The following is a 21,092-nucleotide window of genomic DNA, read 5'->3' as shown; positions in this document are numbered from 1 at the left end:
CGAATATTAATATATCGTGAATGTGTAAAATGAGAGAATGATATCCGACAAATCCTCGACGTAATCGTTTACATTTCTCGAGCAAAGCGAAAGAATTCGAATTTACTCGAGATCGCAAACTTAAGTTCTTTCGAAACTTAAAATTAAGTTCAAATCTCTTCCACTAGCATAGTTTATTTCCAGCAATTTTCGAAACTTAACTCCACTCGTTTATCCGCTTTTGCCTCGCCTCTTCGTACGTTTTGCGGAGGCGTAGCAATGATACTTTTGTATATATATATATATATATATCAGTTTCGCGTTTCAAAATGAGTCGAACGCGAAAAAAAGAAATGACAGATAAAAAATGCAGCGTGACACATTGCTCTTGCCTTTTATTATTGTAAACTACATGGCGATTTAATAATAAAACGGAATTGAATTTCACTCACCACAACAAGCGCGTGCGTCAGAGCAGTCGATGACCTCGACCTCCTCGGTGTCATGCCGACGACCTCGCCTCTCATGATGCTCTCGACGACTGTGCAAAAAAGGAACAAGCTAAAATTGACGGGATATTTTATCTTTTTCCTTTCCATTCTTTAGAAAAAAAAAAAAGAAAGTACCGCAGCGCCCACAGTTTTTCTTATTAAAAGAGTTTTATCGATTTTTATAATTCGAATTTTATTTATCACGTATCGATTATTTTATCGGGCTCACCTCCGTCGCCGATCAACCGCATTTGTACTAAGCTGGGGTCCTCGTTGTGGTCCTCGAGAACCGTGTCATCGGTCACAGTCAAGTCCTGGAATTGCAACGAGCGTGAATATCCGATCAAAGCGGCCGATCGAAAGCAGCTTTTTCGGACTGATTTAAAATAAATATGATTAACGAATTAAACACAGCGGCTCGTCGATTAATCGGTTTAATCGGGAAAACGAGCGGATGAATCGAGATCCGCGCGCTAATTCCCGGAGGGGGAAGTGATTAAAAACGAATTTTGTATGGGAAATAAGCTCTTTGTATAATTTAACCTTCTTTCTTTTTGTTCTGGACAATCTACAGTCGATCCCAAAAAGCGATCCTATTTTATGGAAACTTGTAACACGTAAATGAACATAGAAGCAACTTGACGTCAATCTCATTCTATCGCTCCTTTTCTCTATTCCTATTTTACCTTTCTATCCGAAGTGTGAAATAACGTTATTTAAAACTTCCAATTATCTTAAAAGCTTGTTTCGCATAAACGAATAATTAACACGAGTCGAAAACTTTACCTTGGTGGACTCGTTGTAACCAACGATGACGGCAGTGTACCATTGCGTGGTGCCCTCGGCCCGATAAACTTCGACCCTGAAGCCGACCAGGACGCTCGGCGTGGTGAGCAGGATCCTTTGTCCATCCTGCATCTCTGCCCATCGCCTGACAGCGCTCGCCCAAGGCACCGAGCCTTTCGTAAGCTCCCAGTCCTGCTGCAGAAACAACGGTTCGGTTGAAGCCTCGTTGCAAAATCGAGATCCACGCCTTTTTAAATTAATAATTGGCCTCGTTTCGACGATTGCCAAAGTAAGGAAAAAGTTGTCCGCGAAGGGAAAGGAAAAGTACAGATATACGCGCCATTTTAACCAATGAATCCGACTTCCTCCAGGCGGCACGACACTTTTTACGTATCGCAACTGGGTGATTAATTCTCCTTTGGCGGATGATTCGTTACGCTGAAATAAGGGAAATAATCGCTTTGTGAACACGATTCTTTCATTTTCCATCAATCGTTTATTCGCCCATACCGATAAACTCGACAAAGGCTGCAAGGACTTGTTTTGTTTAAGCGGGATTAGTTTTTAATTTGCCTATTCTCTGGAAACAGAGATGGCTGTACGGCTCTATTGTTTCGATCAGCTGATACCAGTAACAATTCAATTTTCTTCTCGATTATGCACGCTTGCAATCGTCAATCGTTTTCTACGACCAGTGTTATTAATAATTTCGTCAAACGTGAAGTAAGAGCACATATTAGGTAATTCGATCATTAGTCGTTAAAAAATAATTATTCCACGGGGATTCAGAGGCAAAATTTGTATATTTGACGATATTTGACCGGTTTAATCTCAAAATCAAAATCGTGCTTTTTGTACGCAATAAAATTTCTTTCCTACTCGATCCAAGTGATAGATCGACCTCTTAGAACTTTGATATTTTCACAAATACGAGACAGTTGTACGCGTGTTGCGTACAACATCTCGTTACGTCATGATCGCATCGTTACGTCAGATGCGTTGCGCAATCACGACACGAAGGCACACGATAATAGTAATATAACGGCAATTATAATGCCATTACCGAAGCGTTGAGAGAGGCTTAACAATCCTGCGATACCAGCGGCCACTCGTATCCGCTCGTGATATTTTCCAACGGTGGAAACAATTTTTCTCAAGAACAATCGAGAAGAGAAAAGAGTGGATCGAGAAAGAAAACACGCGATAGGATTTGAAGAAATTTGGATCCGTTTTAAGGGGATTGACAATTACCGTTCCTGCCCAGCTAATATCGTATCTTCGTCTCTTCATCTCGAAGGCTGCAAGGCTTCGTCGAGACGGGCCATGTATCTCTCTCTCTCTCAAGAGTGGAAACGATGGGGAGGAGAGGCGCGAGGAGAGGTGCGTCGCGGGGTGTATCGAGGACCGTTAGGTAAAACGGGAATATGTTGGCGCCTCGCGTTGGCCGTTCTCCAACGTTTCATCGGCGCAACGCGGTGTGTCGACACGAGTCACCAAACCGGCAACCGCGACAAGGAAACAGGAGCAAAAAAGCGCCTCGAAAGGTTCACGCGAGCCTCCCCTCCCCTCCCGAGCCAATCCACGTGATCGCTTCTTTCCGCCCGTACGTATTGCACGGTATGCGCGTTGCTAGGTATGCGCCTCGAAAACAGAAACCGGCAGAAAGAACCCGTTGCATTTATAGTTCAGGGTCACCACACTGTTCGCTCTTTCGCCCGGTCCAACCGATTCCACTCCGACTCGCTCCTTCTCCGTTCCATTTCCAATCGACTCCACCCACTTCTTCCTCCTCTTCCTTTTGCCCCCCACCGCCGCCCTTTCCCTCTCTCTTTCCTACTCGCTCTCCTCCTTTTGCCATCGCGATTCTTCCATCTCTTCTCTCCTTTATCCTTTTGCAGCCACCCGGTCCCAGCTACTTTTTCCTCTTCTTTCACTCCTTTTCCTTTGTTCGCTCGAAACATTCCTTCTACCTACGTTTCTCTCTCTCTTTTCTTTTTCTTTCGCTTCTTTGCCAGTTCCACCGTTCCCCTCTTCTCTCGAGCAAACATGTTTTCCTCCGTCTTTTGCGGCGCGAAGGGAAAGTGCAGCATCAAAAATCGATAATCGAGCGAACGATGGCCAAGCGAGCAATTTCCACTGACCCCGATGCGTCCTCCCATTATTTCTCCTCTATTTTTAAGCGACCAAATTTTCAGCCTATCTCGGGATTGTATTTCATTTCGTTGGATGCGGAAAGAAACGACGATTAAGAATAAATTTTTAATCAAAATAACGATCACTTACTCGAAAGGGGGATGTTTGTTAAACTTCTTGGACTTTTCCTTATCGGCTCGCGCGAGAAATTAAAGGGTAAATCTGACCGTTGTTGGGAACGAGGCGAAAGCAATCGGAGGGTAATCGGGTTTGATGCGATGGAGGATCAAAACTCTCGCGCAGCTGATCCTGACCACGATCTTCCCGGAAACTTCTCGCCGCACGTGAATGACTTAGAAATTCGTCCGAGAAAACTTTTAACGGTAAAAGTTCCGCTAGTTTAATTACTTGGAAACAATTCCCCGCATCCGCGTCCACCAGCTCGAACGTAAAAACTTTTCAAGTACGCTCGACTCCGTGCTCCTGGAGAAAGCACTCGTCCATTTATTTTCCCCCCGCCATGTTGAAAAATATGGAAAATCGATCGCAATTTTCAACAGTTCATCCTTTGAAAGTATGAACGAACGGTTAAGTTGGATCTCCAAAGCGATCGATCGGAAGAAGAAGGATTGGAGACGACTTAAAGGCGATATATTCACTCATCCCTCTCGAAAGATTACTCGCAGTCGCGGTTCCCGGAGGGCGTGGGGATAGGTCAATAGCCCCTTGGAACTCGCTTCCTTCGAGTTTCCTCTCCGTTTCTAACGAACCAAGTTGCTCGAGGAAACTTGCGTGACACTCGATCCTAACCGATAAAATACGAGTCGCGGCGAAGTTTTTCGACGACGTTCTAAAACGGGGAAAAAGAGGAATATGTCGCTACGTCATATATACTCACGGTAAACGGCTTCAGCTTGGAGTAATCCACAAAGTCCAGCCTTCGATCTTGCATGAATTCGAGAGGCATCGCGTCTTCCGGCAACTCTGCACGCGCCACCAGGGGATAGAACGTCTGCAAGCGAAGAATTCGATTATTCGCAGTTGTAAAAAACTTTCTCCTTTCCTTCACGAATACGCTCTAAATCTGGGCGGTAAAATTCGACGAGTATTTAAAATGAGTCGTAGAACAAAAATAAGGGCGAAACAGAGATATTTCCATTATTGCATATCGACAGAGAGAGAGGGAGCAAAAACGGTGCTCGCGAGAATTAATTAAAAGTTGCGGTTAATTAGGATGACGGACATGCAAGCCACTGTTCGTCCCCTTCCATCGAGCAGGATCTCGAGAAATGGGCGGTTGAAAGAGGGAGAAAAAGAAGAAAGGAAGACGAGTTGGTTGGCGTAATCGAAGATCGCACTTACGAGAGCCGGCCAGGCGACCGTGTTCGCGACAGCTGTGGCGCCCCTCAAGAGTTTCCCGTTGATACGATGATGGTGGTGGTTATTATTCGCGTGATTGTGGTGATCGATGGCGATGAGGCTGGCATGCCTCGGATCGGGCCGCTCGGCCCAGCACAGCCCCTTTTCCACTAAGAAGAACGAGAACACCGAGTCCCTGTGGGGCGATAGCCATTCCCTCCTTTGCCACTCCACGTCGTCGTATTCTACGAGGATCTGGAAGAAAGAGGCGTTCGTTCATGTTGCGAGCTTCTTCGCGTTCGATCGATCGCGCTTTATTGTTCTCCTCGATTCGTTATTGTTTCGAACGAGTTTAATAGTCGAATGGACGGTCAATGATAAAATCGATACGCGTGTCAAATTTTAAACCTCGATCGGTATTTCAATTGACCGATTATGAGAGATTTCTGAATTTTTCCAGAACCTAAGAAAACAAAGTTACGAAAAGTTTCGAGCGAATCTAAAAATCTAGGAGAGAGTTTCGTCTCCCGATGGAAATTACTCGATATTTTTCGGATCTCGAATAGAAACTCTGTCTGCTCGTCCGAAAAAAACGAAAGAGAGCGGGAAATAAGAGAAGCTCGATATCGGCCGATTAACGGTATCCATTATTCATAAATCGCGAACAGCAGCGGCGTTAAAAGGGTGATTGAAGGGGAAACGGTGAATTCTCACGGTCGGTTTATTTCAGCTCTTCGTTAACACGATAAATTCGTTAACGCCGGGGAACAGCAATGAACGGAGCGATCGCTAATTGAAGGTCGAATCTGTGCGTCGCTTAATAAACGCGATCACTGTGTCTAACGACCTGGTGAAAGTGATCGCGACATCTTTCCTTTCAATAGTTCAAATTTCTTTCTTTCTTTCTTTCTTTCTTTTTAATCGAAACGCGTTTTTTGAAATAACGAGGATCGATTTGTCGTTCGTTTGGTTGATTTTACGATCGAGCGCGAGCCTCGAACATTCCTCTCGTGCAGCGCAACGAACTCAAAGGCACACGCGTGACCCGTTACGGTCGTGGCGCGTCAGCCAATTAAATGCATAAATCAACATTAATCGTGGCGCTGCTAGGTCGTCGAGACCGCTTATTTGCGATCCTTTTCGAAACAGTTTTATAACGCTGCCTTTTTTTTTATATTTCGCTTCTTTCGTATTTTCTACACGCGAATAATACGTTCGATTGCGACGATGCATCGTGTCAAAGTAGCAAATAAATCGTGAAACATTTTTTTCATCTTTTACGTAATACTTCCCAAGAAATTTGAATTTTTATAATCTGCAATTCTCTGAATTCTTTCGAACGTTCTTATATCAACGTTATTATATTTTTTAATTTCACAATAACGTCTTATCTTCGACTAGATTCCTGGGAAAACGTGTTTCTAATCTTTAAAAAATCGAGCTGCGAATTCGTGGAAAATAATCAGCACGCAATATCGCGGGAGAAAAGGGATAAATTATTTCGTTGCAGCAAGAGTTCCCCGGGAGAACCGGTGAAAATAAATCTTCGTATGCCCTTGATTTTATCGAATACACGGTCACACGAATGTCCGCTAAAAGCGCGGGGAAAACGAGGCTTAGTGACTCGGGACTCGGCCGTCAGGCGGCGATACCTGTCAGAGTGGGGATCAGTAATGGCCGCCACCGGATTCGAAAGCTCCGCCCCCGGCCGACGTTCCGGCACCGCCCGATTCGGTTGCCAAGGCGACCCACGGTCGGCCATTTTGCGCTCGTGACCTACCACAACCGTCTCCTACAGCGGGCACGAATCTTTCCCCTTCTTCAACCACCACTTTCGACCACGATTCACGTCTCCTCACCCCCACTCGCCGGCTAATACTCGTATCGCGCGCCGTCGCGGTCCGTTTCGCGTTCCCCTCGTTTCGAACACGGACCGAGAGGAAACGGTGCACGCGTGTTCTTCCATCCTCCAGCGAAAAATTCCGAATCTTTTTTCCTCTCGGTACCCTTCCCTCGAATATTTCATCTACAATTTCGCGTACAGATCGATTTGTTCGAATCTCTTTCGTTTCTTATCTATCTATCGTAGATAAAAAGAGGAGAACGAAATTAGAAATTAGAAACGAAAACGACTTCCTGATCAGATAAACCGTCCGCATCCTGCGCTCGTCCTTCCTTTCGACGTTTAAAATCTAAAACAGCGGCCATTGACCAACTTCCTTCGCACCTTCCGTGACTCTAATCGCTATCCAACTATTTCCAACGGCGTGACAACGAGCAGAAGGCGTGGATGGAAAACCGCCTTACCCCCAGATCCCCAAACGGATAACCGACACGTTCCCACTTGCTCGATTAATGGCCATTCCTTTCCAGCCAATTTTTATTTCCAAGTAACGAAAGAAATTCGGGCAATTCTGAATTTCCGAAAGCAGTATTTGAAACAACGTTGGGCTACGATACGTTTCGACGGATAGGCATCTCAAGGTCAGTGTCAACATTTTGAAAAGATGCGTCACGCACTGTTTCGCGCATATTTATTTTCGCGACGACGAGGAGAGCGAGGACAATGACCCTCCCCTCCCCACAGTCGCATCTCTCAAGGTCATTAAAGGTAACCTCTTTTACACATCTTTTATTATACACACGCCTATAACTTTTCTTAAAATTAGCCGCACACGTTTTGAAATCACGTTTTAGCGTCTATCTCGGTCGATCGATGAGCACACGAATCGTTCGAACGGCTGTACACAAGGCCACTTAACCAACGCTTTTGATTCGCGAGGCGCAAAAAAAGAACGAACGACAGTTTCCAACAGGCGAAAAGACTACGAGGTTCCAGAGTGTGGAGAATATATATAATGTATATATATATATAGTTTCGTTCGAAACGAAGTCGAGGAATCGAAGACGAATCGAGACGTTGGTTCGTTGCGCAAGGCCCAATTAACTATTACGTTAAATACAGCTCTGTTGCGTTACGTGGCCGGCTGCCTCTTCGATCATTTCGCGCTCACGTTCACTTTTTTTTACGATGTCCTTTCGTGACCTACGACTCGCTTCTCTCGATTCTTTTCTACGTATGCCCGGTAATTAAGAACTGGCTCGTGTTACACGGCGCAGTAGTGTTATTTACAAACTTTCGTTGGGCAGCCTCGAGCCCTATTTTCTCAAGAATTTTTACCAACGATATATGCGATATATTCGTGGAATATCATCGATAACAAACAAAAAATGGAAAATTTAACATAGAAAAATATCGATTTATTTACCAAGCGAGAAACGGACAAAGTACATTCTGTATTTTCCTTCTTTAAAATTGCAAATTAATTTGATAAACTTTTACGACCGAACCCTTCAAACTATATTTGTATATAAACGCACATATCTAAAAAGATAAAAAGAGCAAAGTACTTAACTAGAAGTAGTAAGAGAAGTAAATTATGTAATCTATTAATACCTCGAATGAATATGCCAACTCGTGTTTAACAAGTAGATACATCATCGAGGACAATCCGCGAGTGGTAACGTTTATAGCAAGGAATAAAACTTTTAAATACCAAAATATCAAGAGTGTGAAAGGAGAAGACCTCTTCGATTTCTATATCGATCTATAAAAATTCTTAAATATCAACAAGGGATATTTCTATCCTCTCAATATTTTCATTCGAGGAAAGAGAAGAGAATCGAGATTCCTTTCGGGAGAGAAGAGGAAGATCGATTTCCCGACAAGTGTTTTAGAAAGGGGGAGGGGGTATGATCGAGAGAAGGATGGGTTCGATCCCATCGCGACCCCGAACAAACTTTCTCGAAGGGAAACTTGGAAAGTTTCGAAACGGGGGAGGGAAGGAAGGATAGGGGCCATTTACCGTGAAACAGGGACAAAGGGAGGGGAGGAGGAGGGATTCCACTTGCGTGGAGACGCAGTTTCAAAGGGCCCGGTTTGCGTCACGTGTGTCGATCGTATATTGGATCGGCTCGTATCAAATATTGGAAACGAGAACGCGCGGAAAACAAAATGAACAGTCCTCGTATGCATGTGAAAGCCTTGCATCGAATATACACTCCTTTTGTCGTTTAACGCGGTATTCATCGAGAAGGCAGAGTGGACGATCGAAAAAAGATTCGTCTTACTCTGAATCGTTTAAATAACACTCCTCTTCTTCTTCCACACTTTCGATCGTTTCCAATCGTTTCGAATATATGAATATCGATATAAATTTTTTTTCGACGAATGATAAAAGGAAAAACTGAGGAATTGATTATTTACCGGATGAATTGTTCTACTTCCGAAATTTAGATCAGATGTCACTATTGTGCAGTTCTTCAAATTTATATGGAAGTTTATACCTTAAACGTAATTATCAAGATCAAACTTTAATCTCGCTATGCAACATGTAACGCGTTAATGGATTTTACGTAACGCGCCAACGTTATCTACAATCACCGAATGTTAAGAAATTATCGCAAGAGGTCTCTCTCTTTGAAAATATATCAACATGTTAAAAGAACAAGTATAACAGAAAGCACGAATCTTGCGAAAGATATCAATCGATTTCATATCTCCTCGTTAAATGTCAACAATATTGAAACGCACAATTATTATATTTCCACGCTCTTCTGCTGTATATACGAATATTTTCACAATAATAGGCGAGGGGAAGAAGAGGGCTGATACATATTTAAAGGTAGGCATTCAGCATCGCATGACCCCTTCCGACGAACAAAAAACGGAACGGCGTCGGCGCGCTGATGGAAAAAAAAAGAAAGAAAGAGAGGAAGAAAAAAGTGCATCCATGGCCATCCACCGACTTCAACTTCGTCGTACGTAAAGAAAGAACGTCCCGCATTGTTTCAACCCTTCCCGTTAACAACGTCCCCAGCGAATGCGGGCGGAGGGGGAGGAGGCGCAGGCGAGCGAAAAGTCACGGTCCATTTTTTCCCCGGCTTTATATTCCCCGCCCCGAATCCCTCAGTGTGTCATTAGTTTTGCCTTTATTCATCGCACGTGCTCGCGGCTGCCACACGGCTCTGCACAATACCGACAAATCACGTTGTGTACGCAGCCTGCTCTCGCAGCAATGTATCGACTGATTAAGGGGATGCTCTCGAAAAATAGTGGTGAAAAATAGAGGGTAGGTTTCTCGTAGAAATTTTTCCCTCGAGTTAAAAGTGATTCGGAAACATATGAAAAGTCAGTCAGACTTCTCTTCGCATTTTTGGTATTTTCCTGGATCGTTGGAAGCGTTGTTATTGGCGGATTTTTTAATAACGAAGGAATGGAAAGAAATGCACCTGTCGTCAAAGAGGTTGAGAGAGAGATGTATTACAAAATAGGAGAGGGTAATAAGTTATATTCTTGAACATCGATAGTGAGATGATTTTCTTCCTTTCCGATAATTTTCATCTTTCTCTTTTCTATATGAAATAACGAAATGACGAGACAATTTATTATTAGAAAGTATTATTACTTCAAATAATTATTTCTTATTTTCTGTAATCGGGACAGACAACTTTTGTCCGCTTGTGTATTCATCAAATCAAACTTTGAAAGAAGAAACGTAACCAAAATTTGGAATATCAATAATTGATAGATATTCTTTTAATTAAGATTGAAACGAATAAATTAAAATATTTTTACGCGACCTTTTAATAATTCATTTCATTATCTATAATTGATTAACTGTTTAACTACAATCGTTTCTTTTCTTGTCATATATCATCTTCTTCTAAAATCAAAATTTTCCACAGAGTTTCCTATTTCGAAAATTCTCGAAAAATATTTCTCCTATCATATCGTATTCTCCTAATATAAAATCGAATTTTCAGCCAAAAGTTACGTCATTTCTTGGAAAAATTTTTCGATCGACCTCCTATCGTATCGTGTTCTCCATCCTGATCTTTTTTCTTAAATGTCTCGTTTATTCTTCGGAATATTAAAAAATGCTTGGAATAAAAGTTGAATGGTTTCGAAAGGGCTACATTCCGGTGCTCTCAATTTTTTTTTAAATGCACTCATAAAAAACTTCTCAAGTTCAACTTTATTTTTTTAAATGGTATCGTACACTTTTTAAAGCATCGATCAACGTATCATAGTATTTTCTATAAAAAAGTATTGAACCATTTATAGCAAAAAATCAATATTTAAAAAGATATATAAACAAATTTATATATTTTTTAAACTGTAAATTTTTCGCTGTATATGGCTTAATACTTTTTTATAGAGAATGTCAAGATACAACAATCGGTGTATTAAAAAGTATACATATCTATTTAAAAAAATAACATTCACTTTTACAAATCCTTCGTGCTTCCATTTATAAAAAAATTAATAACAACGAGATGGCTTCCCCTCGAAACCATTCATTTCCAAAAACAAGCGTGATACATGATAATGCCTTTTGGACACCCGGTATAATACATTATGCAATCGGTTGTTATTAAAAATAACAATGTGCTTCAATTTTTCAAATATTAAAGAAATAATTAAACATTTAAGAAACTTTGAAAAATGCTAGCCTTTGTTAGAAGCAATAAACGTGCGAGAAGTAATTATCTAGATTTATGTAAATTTAAAAAAAAATATTTTAAAACTCTAAAAAATATGATAGCTCTATGGAAAACTCTTTTTAAATTATATACACGAGGAAATTAAATAAATGTTTCCTTCGTCGATTGCATAACTCTCAAAAAATTCCAAGAATTTGACATGATTTCCAAAAATTGTTAAAATTCTTGGAAACATTTTTCGAACGACCTCCTATCAAGTTCCGTTCTCTTGATACAAAATCCAATTTTAGAGAAATAAAAATTTTTAACAAAATTGTTAACTTTTTATTAAAAGAATATAATTTAACAAATGGCATACGTTTTTCTGGAATTCTAATTCTAATTCTACTTTTCCCAATTATTATCAGAAAATTGGTCATTTTTTTAACAGTTTATTTAATCCTAAGAGATGGAAGAATATACAGGATGGGATATATAATTTTTTATAATATTAAATAACGTTTGAGACAAAAATTGTATGACTTCAAGAAAGGAATTACTTTTTTCACAACAGGCTTTGTCGAGAACTTGGAGAACTTAACTTGGTTTTTTTAAATAGACCTGTATTTTTTTCAGTATACTAATAAATGCAACTCGATACTCTCCATAAAAAGTACTAAGTTATTTATAGCAAAAATTGGTTTAAAAGATATTTGATTAAATTTAATTATTCTCTCGACTATAAGTTATTTGCTATGTGTGTTTTAATACTTTTTTATATAGAGAACGCTGAAATGTGTCTCTACTGGAATATTGAAAAACGTATGGTTCTATTTAAAAAATCGAGATTAACTTTCATAAATCCTCCACGAATCGACATGTGAAAAAATTAGTAACATCAAAATGTGTCTCTCGCGAAACCATTTAACTTAACTTTTATCTGAAACACTTTTAATATTGCTAAAAACAAACGAGATGTTCCAAATAATAAAAATAAAGTGCATGGTGTATTCTTGAATTCTTAAAAAATGGCAGCTTTCTTTACAAGAAAAAAAGTGTAGGAAAAGTATTTATCCAGATTTATGTAAATTGGGGGAAAAAAAATGTTTCAAAAAAAAATAACAAGCTCCTTTTCAATTAAATTATTCCGATACAAAGAAAAATTGGACAAAAGTTTCGTTAATTGAAATTACTATTATTTTAAATCAATCAATATATATATATATATATATGTATTAAACATATGCAACGACACATTTCAAATAATTATTCCTTATTTTCATTTAAAATTTGCTCACGTCTCGTCCGTAATTGGGACACAATTTTTGTTTGCATTCGTTAAATCGAGCTTTACAAGAGGAACTGCGAGTTTACTTTTAAGTTTAGGTTAGGTCTTATTAACGAGAATTTAGAAACATTTTTTCGTCGCATTTTCACCACGACTTTTCGATAATTCGTTTCACACAATCGTTGAAAATCGATTAACCGATCACTCGATTCGAAAAATTTACAAGAAATCGGAATGACGTTTCTCTTTTTTCAAACTATCAACTGTGAACCAAGTTCAATTATCGATTCGCTGCTCCTACTTTGAAACAACTTCTTGCGCGGCCGGAGAAGCGAAAAGAGTGGCTTCTCGATCTCCTCTCCGATTATAACTTGCATGGCTGCTCTCCCATTTCTGCGCATGCGTACGAGATAATTACGATTTCCTTTTCTCCACGGTTAATTAACCCGTGCATCGAAAAATAGGGGGAAGGTGGGAGGGGGGAAAAGAATTCGACGAGAATTTATTATTTGTGGCCCAATCGCGAGCGCGGTCGGGGAAAGCACGGTGAACGCAGATCTCGTTAATTTTCTTTCGCGGGGGCCGTAAGTGGAACGACCGTAAATAAAGTAAACGTAATTAGGCCGAGCGTAAATTATGTAAACGTAATTGGAACGACCGACAATTTGCCCTCCCTGAGAAATTCCTCGTCCTCCCTTTTCCAAGAATTTCGGGGATGGAAAATTTTTCCGTTCTAACGAAAAGAGAAAAACCGATCTCGAATACACGCGTATTCGTGTTCCAAGATTTATCAAAAATAAAAAAAAAGAAGAAGAAAGAAACCGAGGCGAAACACCGATACGAAAAAGATATCTCGCCTCGGGACGATTATTTTATTTACTCCTCGACGTATCGTTACCCGCTGTTATTTAACTCGGAACAGAAATCATCGAGCGTGACGAATGCTTTTCGCGATAAATCTTTAAATCCACGCGCGGAAACACGTGGAAACGTGATTGGTTCCACCGCGACGACGAAAAGAAAAAGGAGATACAGAGAGAGGGGGGATTTCGATCGTCTATTTCACTCTACCCCGCAGATCTCCACAATTTTTCCAGTGCAACGGATAATTATTATTCCGTGACACGTCGCGTGCATGCAATATATATATATATATGTATACACGCCGTGCACAACGTACTCGCGAGGTAAATTCAAAAAATTCTCTTTTTGAAATCGGGTCCGTTATGCGGCGCGAGGGAAATATTCGAGAAGAGGGAAAGAATAAAAAATATATATATATATGTACACGCGCGGAGAAGAAGGAAGAGGAGAGAAAGAAAAGAGGTAAAAAGGGAGAGGGGGATGAAGAGCGTAGGGGGAAGCGTAGGAGTGCGCGGTAATACGCACGGGAGAAACGAGATATGTGCGCAGACGAGCTCTCGTCGAAACGTGAACCCTATTTTCCCGGGAATTACGAGTGGGCCCCGGGGGGAGAGGTGGGGGAGGGCGCGAGGAGTGGGAGAGATGGTTACACGAGGGAGGGCGCGCGCACTTCTCGACAAAAGATCTTTTTTCCATTTCTCGTGGCGTCGTTAGGTATCAGCTTCTCTCTCAAACATAACCCTCCTCCTCCTCCTCCTCGCGCCGCGACTCCCCGCCCGCCTCTCTCCCTCCTCTTTGTCCCTGTTTCGCTGCGAGCGCGCGCTTTTCATGCAGAGCTCCGTGTATTTTCGCGAAAATAGGCCGCGTGGAGAGGAGGAACGGCGGACGAGGAGCGGGCAAGAAGAAGGAAAAAAAAGAGTGGCGGCTGGTTGCGGTGACCTCTTTCTGGCCAGCTACCGCTCTCGTTCGCTGGCCTGGTCGGTTGATCGAACCGGGGCCGACGCCTCGCAGGTGCCACAAAAGGGTTGGTTTTTTCTTCTTTCTTTCTTTTTTTCCCCTTTTTCCTCCTCGGGAGAAAGGCTTTCGGCCACCGCCTTGCTTCGACAAATCACTCATCGAGGATTTTTGAATTTTCCCCTCTTCTGAATAAAAAATGAATACGAATATGATTCGGATCATTCGTTCGATGATGGAACTTTTGAATTTGAAATTTCTTCTTTTTGGAAATAATTTAGGGATACTTCGAACTTGTTCGACTCGACGGAGCCTTGGCAGATCTATCCGTTTTATTCGAATTATTTAAAGGAAGAGAAAAGAAAAATTCAACTACCTACCGCGTGATTCAGCGCAAATGTTAAACACTCCAGGTGCATCAGCGTTAGTCTTTCTTTTTTTCTGTTTTTCTTTTTTTTTTTTCTACTTTTTTTTACATGGAGTGCATGCCTGCAAAGAGAAAGGAAGACGAGCAGCGGTGAAACCCCTCTACGCTCGAGGGAAACGTCGTTTCGAAAGAGAGGAAGAACTGTTGCTCGTGTGAATCTTCTCTAGGATCCATTTTCGATCCTTGTTACGTACTTGTATACTCTCTGCTACTCCCATATCATTAAAATATTTCGAATATACAACGAGCAAAAAATAACATCGAAAGTGAGAAACGTATACCATCTATCATATTCGTATTTATTTAAGTTTGGAATACGAAATAGTATTTAAAATTTCGAGCAAATGTGTTTCCTTTATATATATATATATATACTTGAAAGAAAACTTTCGACAGACTATTGAATAATTAACAATCAATATATATATATATATAACGCGAGTGAATTACATTATCAAGAATTACTTATCGAATATCTCTTTTAGATTCGAATTATATCTTTTTAAAATTTTCTTCGCAATTTATCCTAGCAGACAGAAATTGATAGATAAGCTATCGTTCCAACTTCTCCTCGTTGATTTATATTTTATTTCTTATCGTATTCCACGGATTTGAAAAACTCTCTCTATAAAATACCGCGATAATTAATTTATCCGTTGAATACAGTTGAGAAATTACAATACTCGCGGATATATAACTGTCCTACACGTTGTCGCAAATAATTCGAACGATAAACCGAAAACTCAGAACCGATTATTTGAATCTTATTCACAGTTTTTTACGTATCAAGAACGACGTGTGCACAACTTGAATATCTTCGCAAAAGCAGCAGTATACGTACACGTAGACTGTGCAAAAGTACAAAGTCCGGAAGATAAATAGACCTAAACTTTTAGGAAGTCGAGGAACTCGAGCGAGAGAATGGTTGAAAGCTCGGGGAAAAAGGAGGAACGTATGGCGAGAGAAGGGAGGTGGAAACGAAGTTAGAAGGAGATGGAAGAAGCGGGAGATGAGAAGGCAGGAAGGAGCGGAGGGAGGGGAGGGGAGGTGTGGGTGTTGGAGGAAGACAGGGGAAAGGGAATGCCCCCTTTTATACGGCGTACGTACGAGGTGCCTATGTGTGAGAATACCACCACCGGAAGTTGGAGGCCACCGCCTGACCTTGCAGCGGTCGCTCGGTTTCAACTCTGGCTAGCAGCAGCCCCGTTCAACACTCGATTATGTACCGGGTGTCTCGTGAATTTGGACGAGCGGATGGAGGAGGTCGGGGGGGAGAGGATTCTCTGTAAAGTAAATTTCAATTTGCATTGGAAATTTAAAAATGTTGCGGTGTTAAAAATTATCGACGACTTTTTTCTTCTTCTTCTTCTTCTTCCTCCTCCTCCTCTTTTATTTATTACGATGCCGTTTTTTCTTCTTTTTTTTTTTTTTTTTTTATTAAATGTCAAAGTTGTTGTAAATCTCGTCGAAAGCTATTATTTCGAATGAAATATTGACAGACAGTTTAACGATCGTATTTTTTAATAATATTTTCTCGCGTTTGAAGGAAAAATATAAAACATTTGGTATACAATACGGGAAGAGAAACGAGGAGTAAGGAAAATTTTCCTCGATAATAGGTATATAATGGCAGGTTCGATCGAACAACGAAACGGGGACAAAACATTGCCAGCCTCGAAAGATCGGATATGGACCCCTTTAACAGGCTGAAACTCTAATATGGGCCATTCAAGCCGATAGCACGATATTTCTTCGTGCGATCGAGTTTAAGCGTCTTCTACGCCGATCGGAATCACACTGATTTCGCAATTGGAAGCCGGATGATAGTCCGTTTCGCGTCCGTTTAACGGGTTTCGAGCTCGATGAAAGCTCAAGGATGTTTTAAATCGTTTTTTCTCTCCGTGTATTATTCGATGGAGGACAAAAAAAAAAAAAAAAGGCAAGTAAGAAATTACATCGGGGATAGATTTATCGATTTATCGAGAGATGAATTATAATTAGATTTTTCTCGTATTAATTAATCAAGTTTCTTTTTAAAAAGATGTTTGTAATAAAAAAAAAAAAAAAACATGGAAATAAAGGTGTTCAATCGTCCATTAATCAATGTAATTCCATATAAATTATGTTCCGACAATCGATATAATACGATAATTACGGAAGATGAATGATATAATATTCATTTTTTTTCAATGACATTTATAATTACAAATTTTTATTCGAAGAAATGAATATTATACAATCGTTCATGGGAATGACTTTTATCAATTTTATTCGTTATTTTTCAAATATCGACACGAATTTTTACGAAACTCCTTGCGCAATAATTTAAAACTATTAAAAAATTCACGATTTACAAAATTATCAGATTATACAGATTTTTGTAAAAATTTTATAATTCGTAGAAATTCGAACAATTTATTAACTTTCCGAATTTTGTTTCATCTTATCAAAAATATATATATATATATATTATCGAACATGATTGTATAATATAATCTCAATTTTAACGCGTCCTTTGAGCACAAAGTTTAAAAAGTCGAATGATTATCACTCGATAATGTAATCATTCGTGATATACATACACGCGTGCAACATATGTATCTGTATCTTTATTACATCTTTTTTATCTTATCTCGAATTGATCTTTATTACGCGACAGGTATTAATCGCCACGTGACGAGTCTTTTTATCGATGTTTCGTCTCCGATGTTTGCTCCCTATCTTGTTTTTATTCGAAGCCACGTGTTCAATGAAACGTACATCAAAAGAAGAGAGAGAGAGAAAAGAAAAAAAATTAATTTTCCAATATTAAAAAATTCAAAACGTAATTAGCAATTCGCATTATCTCGTTTCCACTATCGATAAATTATTTTCCATGCTCCGCAAAAAGATGTATGCATTCTGCCTGTCCAACAACTTTTTCCACCGTGTGTCTTAAAATAAATTATCCAAGTGGTTGCCGATGTTTTTCGTGACAGAGGTCGTCACGTTGATGCGGCACGAATGAATGGGCAATCCGGTGTTTGCCAGGCAGGGATGGAAACTAGCTTTAAAGGGGATGTAACGGTATTCTCGATCGAAATCTCACCAATCATTCGCTTCAATTCTCTCCTTCCTCTACTTCTCAATTACGACGTTACGCATTCTTGCTTCTCTTTTCTTTCGACGTTTTCTTCGCTTTTAACAAGAAGGAAAAGAAATTTGGGAGATGGAAAGTCTAGTTTATTCGCTAAAATTTATAACAATCAAAATATTACAAGTTGATCGTATCATAGAACCAACAATTTTTTTCTTTACAATTCCAATAAACGATCGAGTAAGCATTGCAAGTAATTTCTAAAGAATAGAGTAAAGGATAAATTGTGCAAAAATCGATAACCTCACTCGTAAAGAGAAATCTTGCTTGATCGATAAAAGCAGAGAGATGCTCCTCCGTTGATAGAAGGAGAGATAAAAATGGAGATTGACAAAACTGCGCGACGTGCGGAGACACGAAAAGGCGAGTAGAGGGAAACGAATCCTTTGGTCAGAGCACACCCCTTCTCCGCACACCCGTGGTTGCCCAACACCCTTGAACCCCCTTCCATCGGTTCGTCCCTCGCCGAGACCACCTCCACGACGAGCTTTATCGGGCAACGCCCAGATAGGGCTCGAAATATCGAATCTACACCTCCCCCAACCTATCAAGGCCTAGGGTTATTTCCAGATTTCCATATTTCTATATATCTTCCTCCCAACTTGCACGCACAGGTGGACGCACGGGTGAATCCTTTCGTTCGAGCCGATCTATCCGATCGAATGCAGTTTCTCTCGAATATGTTGTATAGAGTATTTAATAGGTAGATTGTATTCGGACCGATAGAAAAGATGATTTAATTCGAAAATATGTTTAACACCGATCGTCGTGCTTTTCGATGGAAGTAAAATAAGTATACTTATTTTGCGGTAAAGTGTACATACAACGCAAAATTCGATGGTGTGTATAGTTTTGTAGAGAGTAACTAGATTTTCTCCTTTTGAGACTCACATTAAATAATTTGTAATTCGTTAAAGAGATTTCTATTAAAAAAAAAAAAAAAAGATAAGACTTAAACACTTGGGCAAAATGGAACAGACGGATTAACGTTTCTTTTAAAGATAAAAACGAAAAGGTATTATTATATGACATAATTCTGACATAGTCATCCAACTATTTTATAACCGAGTGGACGCGTTTCCTTGCGTGTGTCTGAGTGCAAAAAATTTGACGTATAGAAATTTCAATATAGAAATGATATAACAACTACTTTTTTAATTTCGGTAGCGAAGTATCATTAAAAATGATGGAAGGTAATGGATTTTAATATTTTTTTAGTTAATAGTATTGGTTTTTATTTCAAGCTGAAATTATATAAATATTAAATAGTTTTTTTCTAAAATACACGAGAAATGTTTCTCAAAAATTGCGATATTTTTCTCGAGTAACAAAGTTTCGAAAAAGATAATAAAACGACAAGATACATTGTTAAATTAAAGAGCACAAATTCTAAAGCTGAAAAGACTTTTATGAAACTCAACCTTTTTTTGATTCGGACAATAATTATAGATTATAGACTTATCTCCATTTTTATTTTATGTCCATATACTATGGAAAAAAATTTACATCCTCCTTATTTCAAAGTAAAATTTAATGCGCATTATTTTTAACTATATTAAAAAAAAAGTTATTTATGCGCGTTTAGTTTAAAAAATATATATATACACATAAAATTGCAACATATTCCTCGTTCTTTCTCATTTACAATTCACTTTACTCCATGCTCCTTGCTACTTCTCAGATTCATTTACACGCGACATTTCATTTCAATTTTTAATTCCCAATGAGTAATAAAAAAAAACAAAGTTCAAATTCTCTCTTACCTTTCATTCTCCTTCTTATTCACGTCTCCAACAATCACCCTTTCAATTTTTAATATTAATTTTAACAAAAACCGTGCGTATCGCTTTGAAAGCAGAATTTCAAATCCTTAAACGAGGATGCGTGCACGTAGAAAATGATTGAAAAAAGGAAGAAAAGAAAGAAAAATCGTGCGGTCAATTCTCCCGGTCGTGCCATTTGTCCGTGGCCCCGAGTTGGTCATCCTTTTTCCAAGAACAGTTTCGTTTCGCAGAAATAGCCTTGACTTTTCGACCACCAAGTAAAAAAAAGAAGCTCGATCGTACGCCCGCTGAATAGCAATAACCGAAACGAGTCATTGTTGGTCCGAGACCGATGCTCGTGACTAACCACTTGTTTACAACGCCCGACCCTGCTCCTTTTTTCTTTTTTTCCCCTCTTCTTTTCCCCCTCTGCGCCTTGCAGGTGGACAAAGTCCATTAACGGAGGCTTCGACACAAATCTAATGGATCTGTTATTGTTGAGACGCGTACTCGACGCAGCGCATGTTTGCAAACAACCCGCGCAATATGTTTCCTATATTTGTACGTAGACAGATCTTCGAGCATTGTTTACAACGCGGCGATCAAAGAAATGTTATTATTTTGGAAGAAGGATTATTGTCGATGGATTTTCTTTTAAACGTAAACTAATTAAAATAAAGATTTCAACAATTGTTCAATTCGAACTTTGAACAAATTTTGAAGACACGGTGGAAAATTAATTATTTAACGATCGTGCGCAATGATAGAAACTATCTATGGATAAATTTTTACGTACTTAAAATATCTTGGAAAATTGAATTATCGAAAGTCTTAGTTAAAAAGAGTCGGGATAAGATACGACGGATGCACAATAATGGGAGAAACAGGTAGGCCAGTAAACTGAGACTCTTTATCGTTTGAGAAAGAGCGCGGTGTATTTTTTCTTTTTCTTGCCTTTTTTTAACAACGTAAAAGAATAAAACGTCGAGCAAGGATATCCGCGGGCTGGATATACGGGAATAGTCGAGAGAAGTAAGTACTCGAGAGAAGATGAAGAGCGAGGTATAACTGGGGCGAAGAGAGGACGGCACACGTGCACTGTCTCTATTTTTATGTTTAACTCTTTAGAGATGGCCCTCCGCGAGCTACGTGGGAGTCCCTGCACTTTTTCCACGTTCACCGTCTTCGTTTGCGATGCTCGCCGAAAAGATACCATCGTGCGGCGAAAAAGAATCAAAATTCTTAGCGAGCCAAGTGGCTGCAAAAATTTTCCTGCGCTATTTAACCGAGAAATTCAAATTTTAATTCGAATAAATACGAAATTTATCGATCGAGAGAACCGATCCTCAAAGCATTCGATATCTTTCGATCTTTCGACAATTTTGTCTGAATTTTCTTTTTCCGAATATCTGTCAATTTGAAACTT

The 21,092-nt window shown here is 39.6% G+C and overlaps 1 protein-coding gene across 6 annotated transcripts in view; it reads right to left on the bottom strand.

The window, feature by feature from the left end:
- The window catches only part of LOC107998431 (serine/arginine repetitive matrix protein 2), a 234,111-nt gene that overhangs the window by 178,029 nt on the left and 34,990 nt on the right, over positions 1-21,092 (bottom strand). For 4 of the 6 annotated variants that reach the window (XM_062077623.1, XM_062077626.1, XM_062077625.1 and 1 more), the window contains exons 2-6: positions 4,752-5,003; positions 4,288-4,401; positions 1,257-1,451; positions 700-784; positions 432-520 (exon numbers count right to left, since the gene is read on the bottom strand). In XM_062077623.1, the coding sequence (XP_061933607.1) occupies positions 432-520; positions 700-784; positions 1,257-1,451; positions 4,288-4,401; positions 4,752-5,003 (735 nt within the window). The remainder of the gene's footprint in view (positions 1-431; positions 521-699; positions 785-1,256; positions 1,452-4,287; positions 4,402-4,751; positions 5,004-21,092) is intronic. The other 2 variants (XM_062077624.1, XM_062077628.1) reach the window with 1 other exon arrangement.

The sequence above is a fragment of the Apis cerana genome, linkage group LG7, assembly GCF_029169275.1.
Source record: "Apis cerana isolate GH-2021 linkage group LG7, AcerK_1.0, whole genome shotgun sequence".
NCBI lineage: Eukaryota > Metazoa > Arthropoda > Insecta > Hymenoptera > Apidae > Apis > Apis cerana.
Note: the sequence above shows the minus strand (reverse complement) of the source record. Positions and strands in the feature narration are given on the sequence as shown.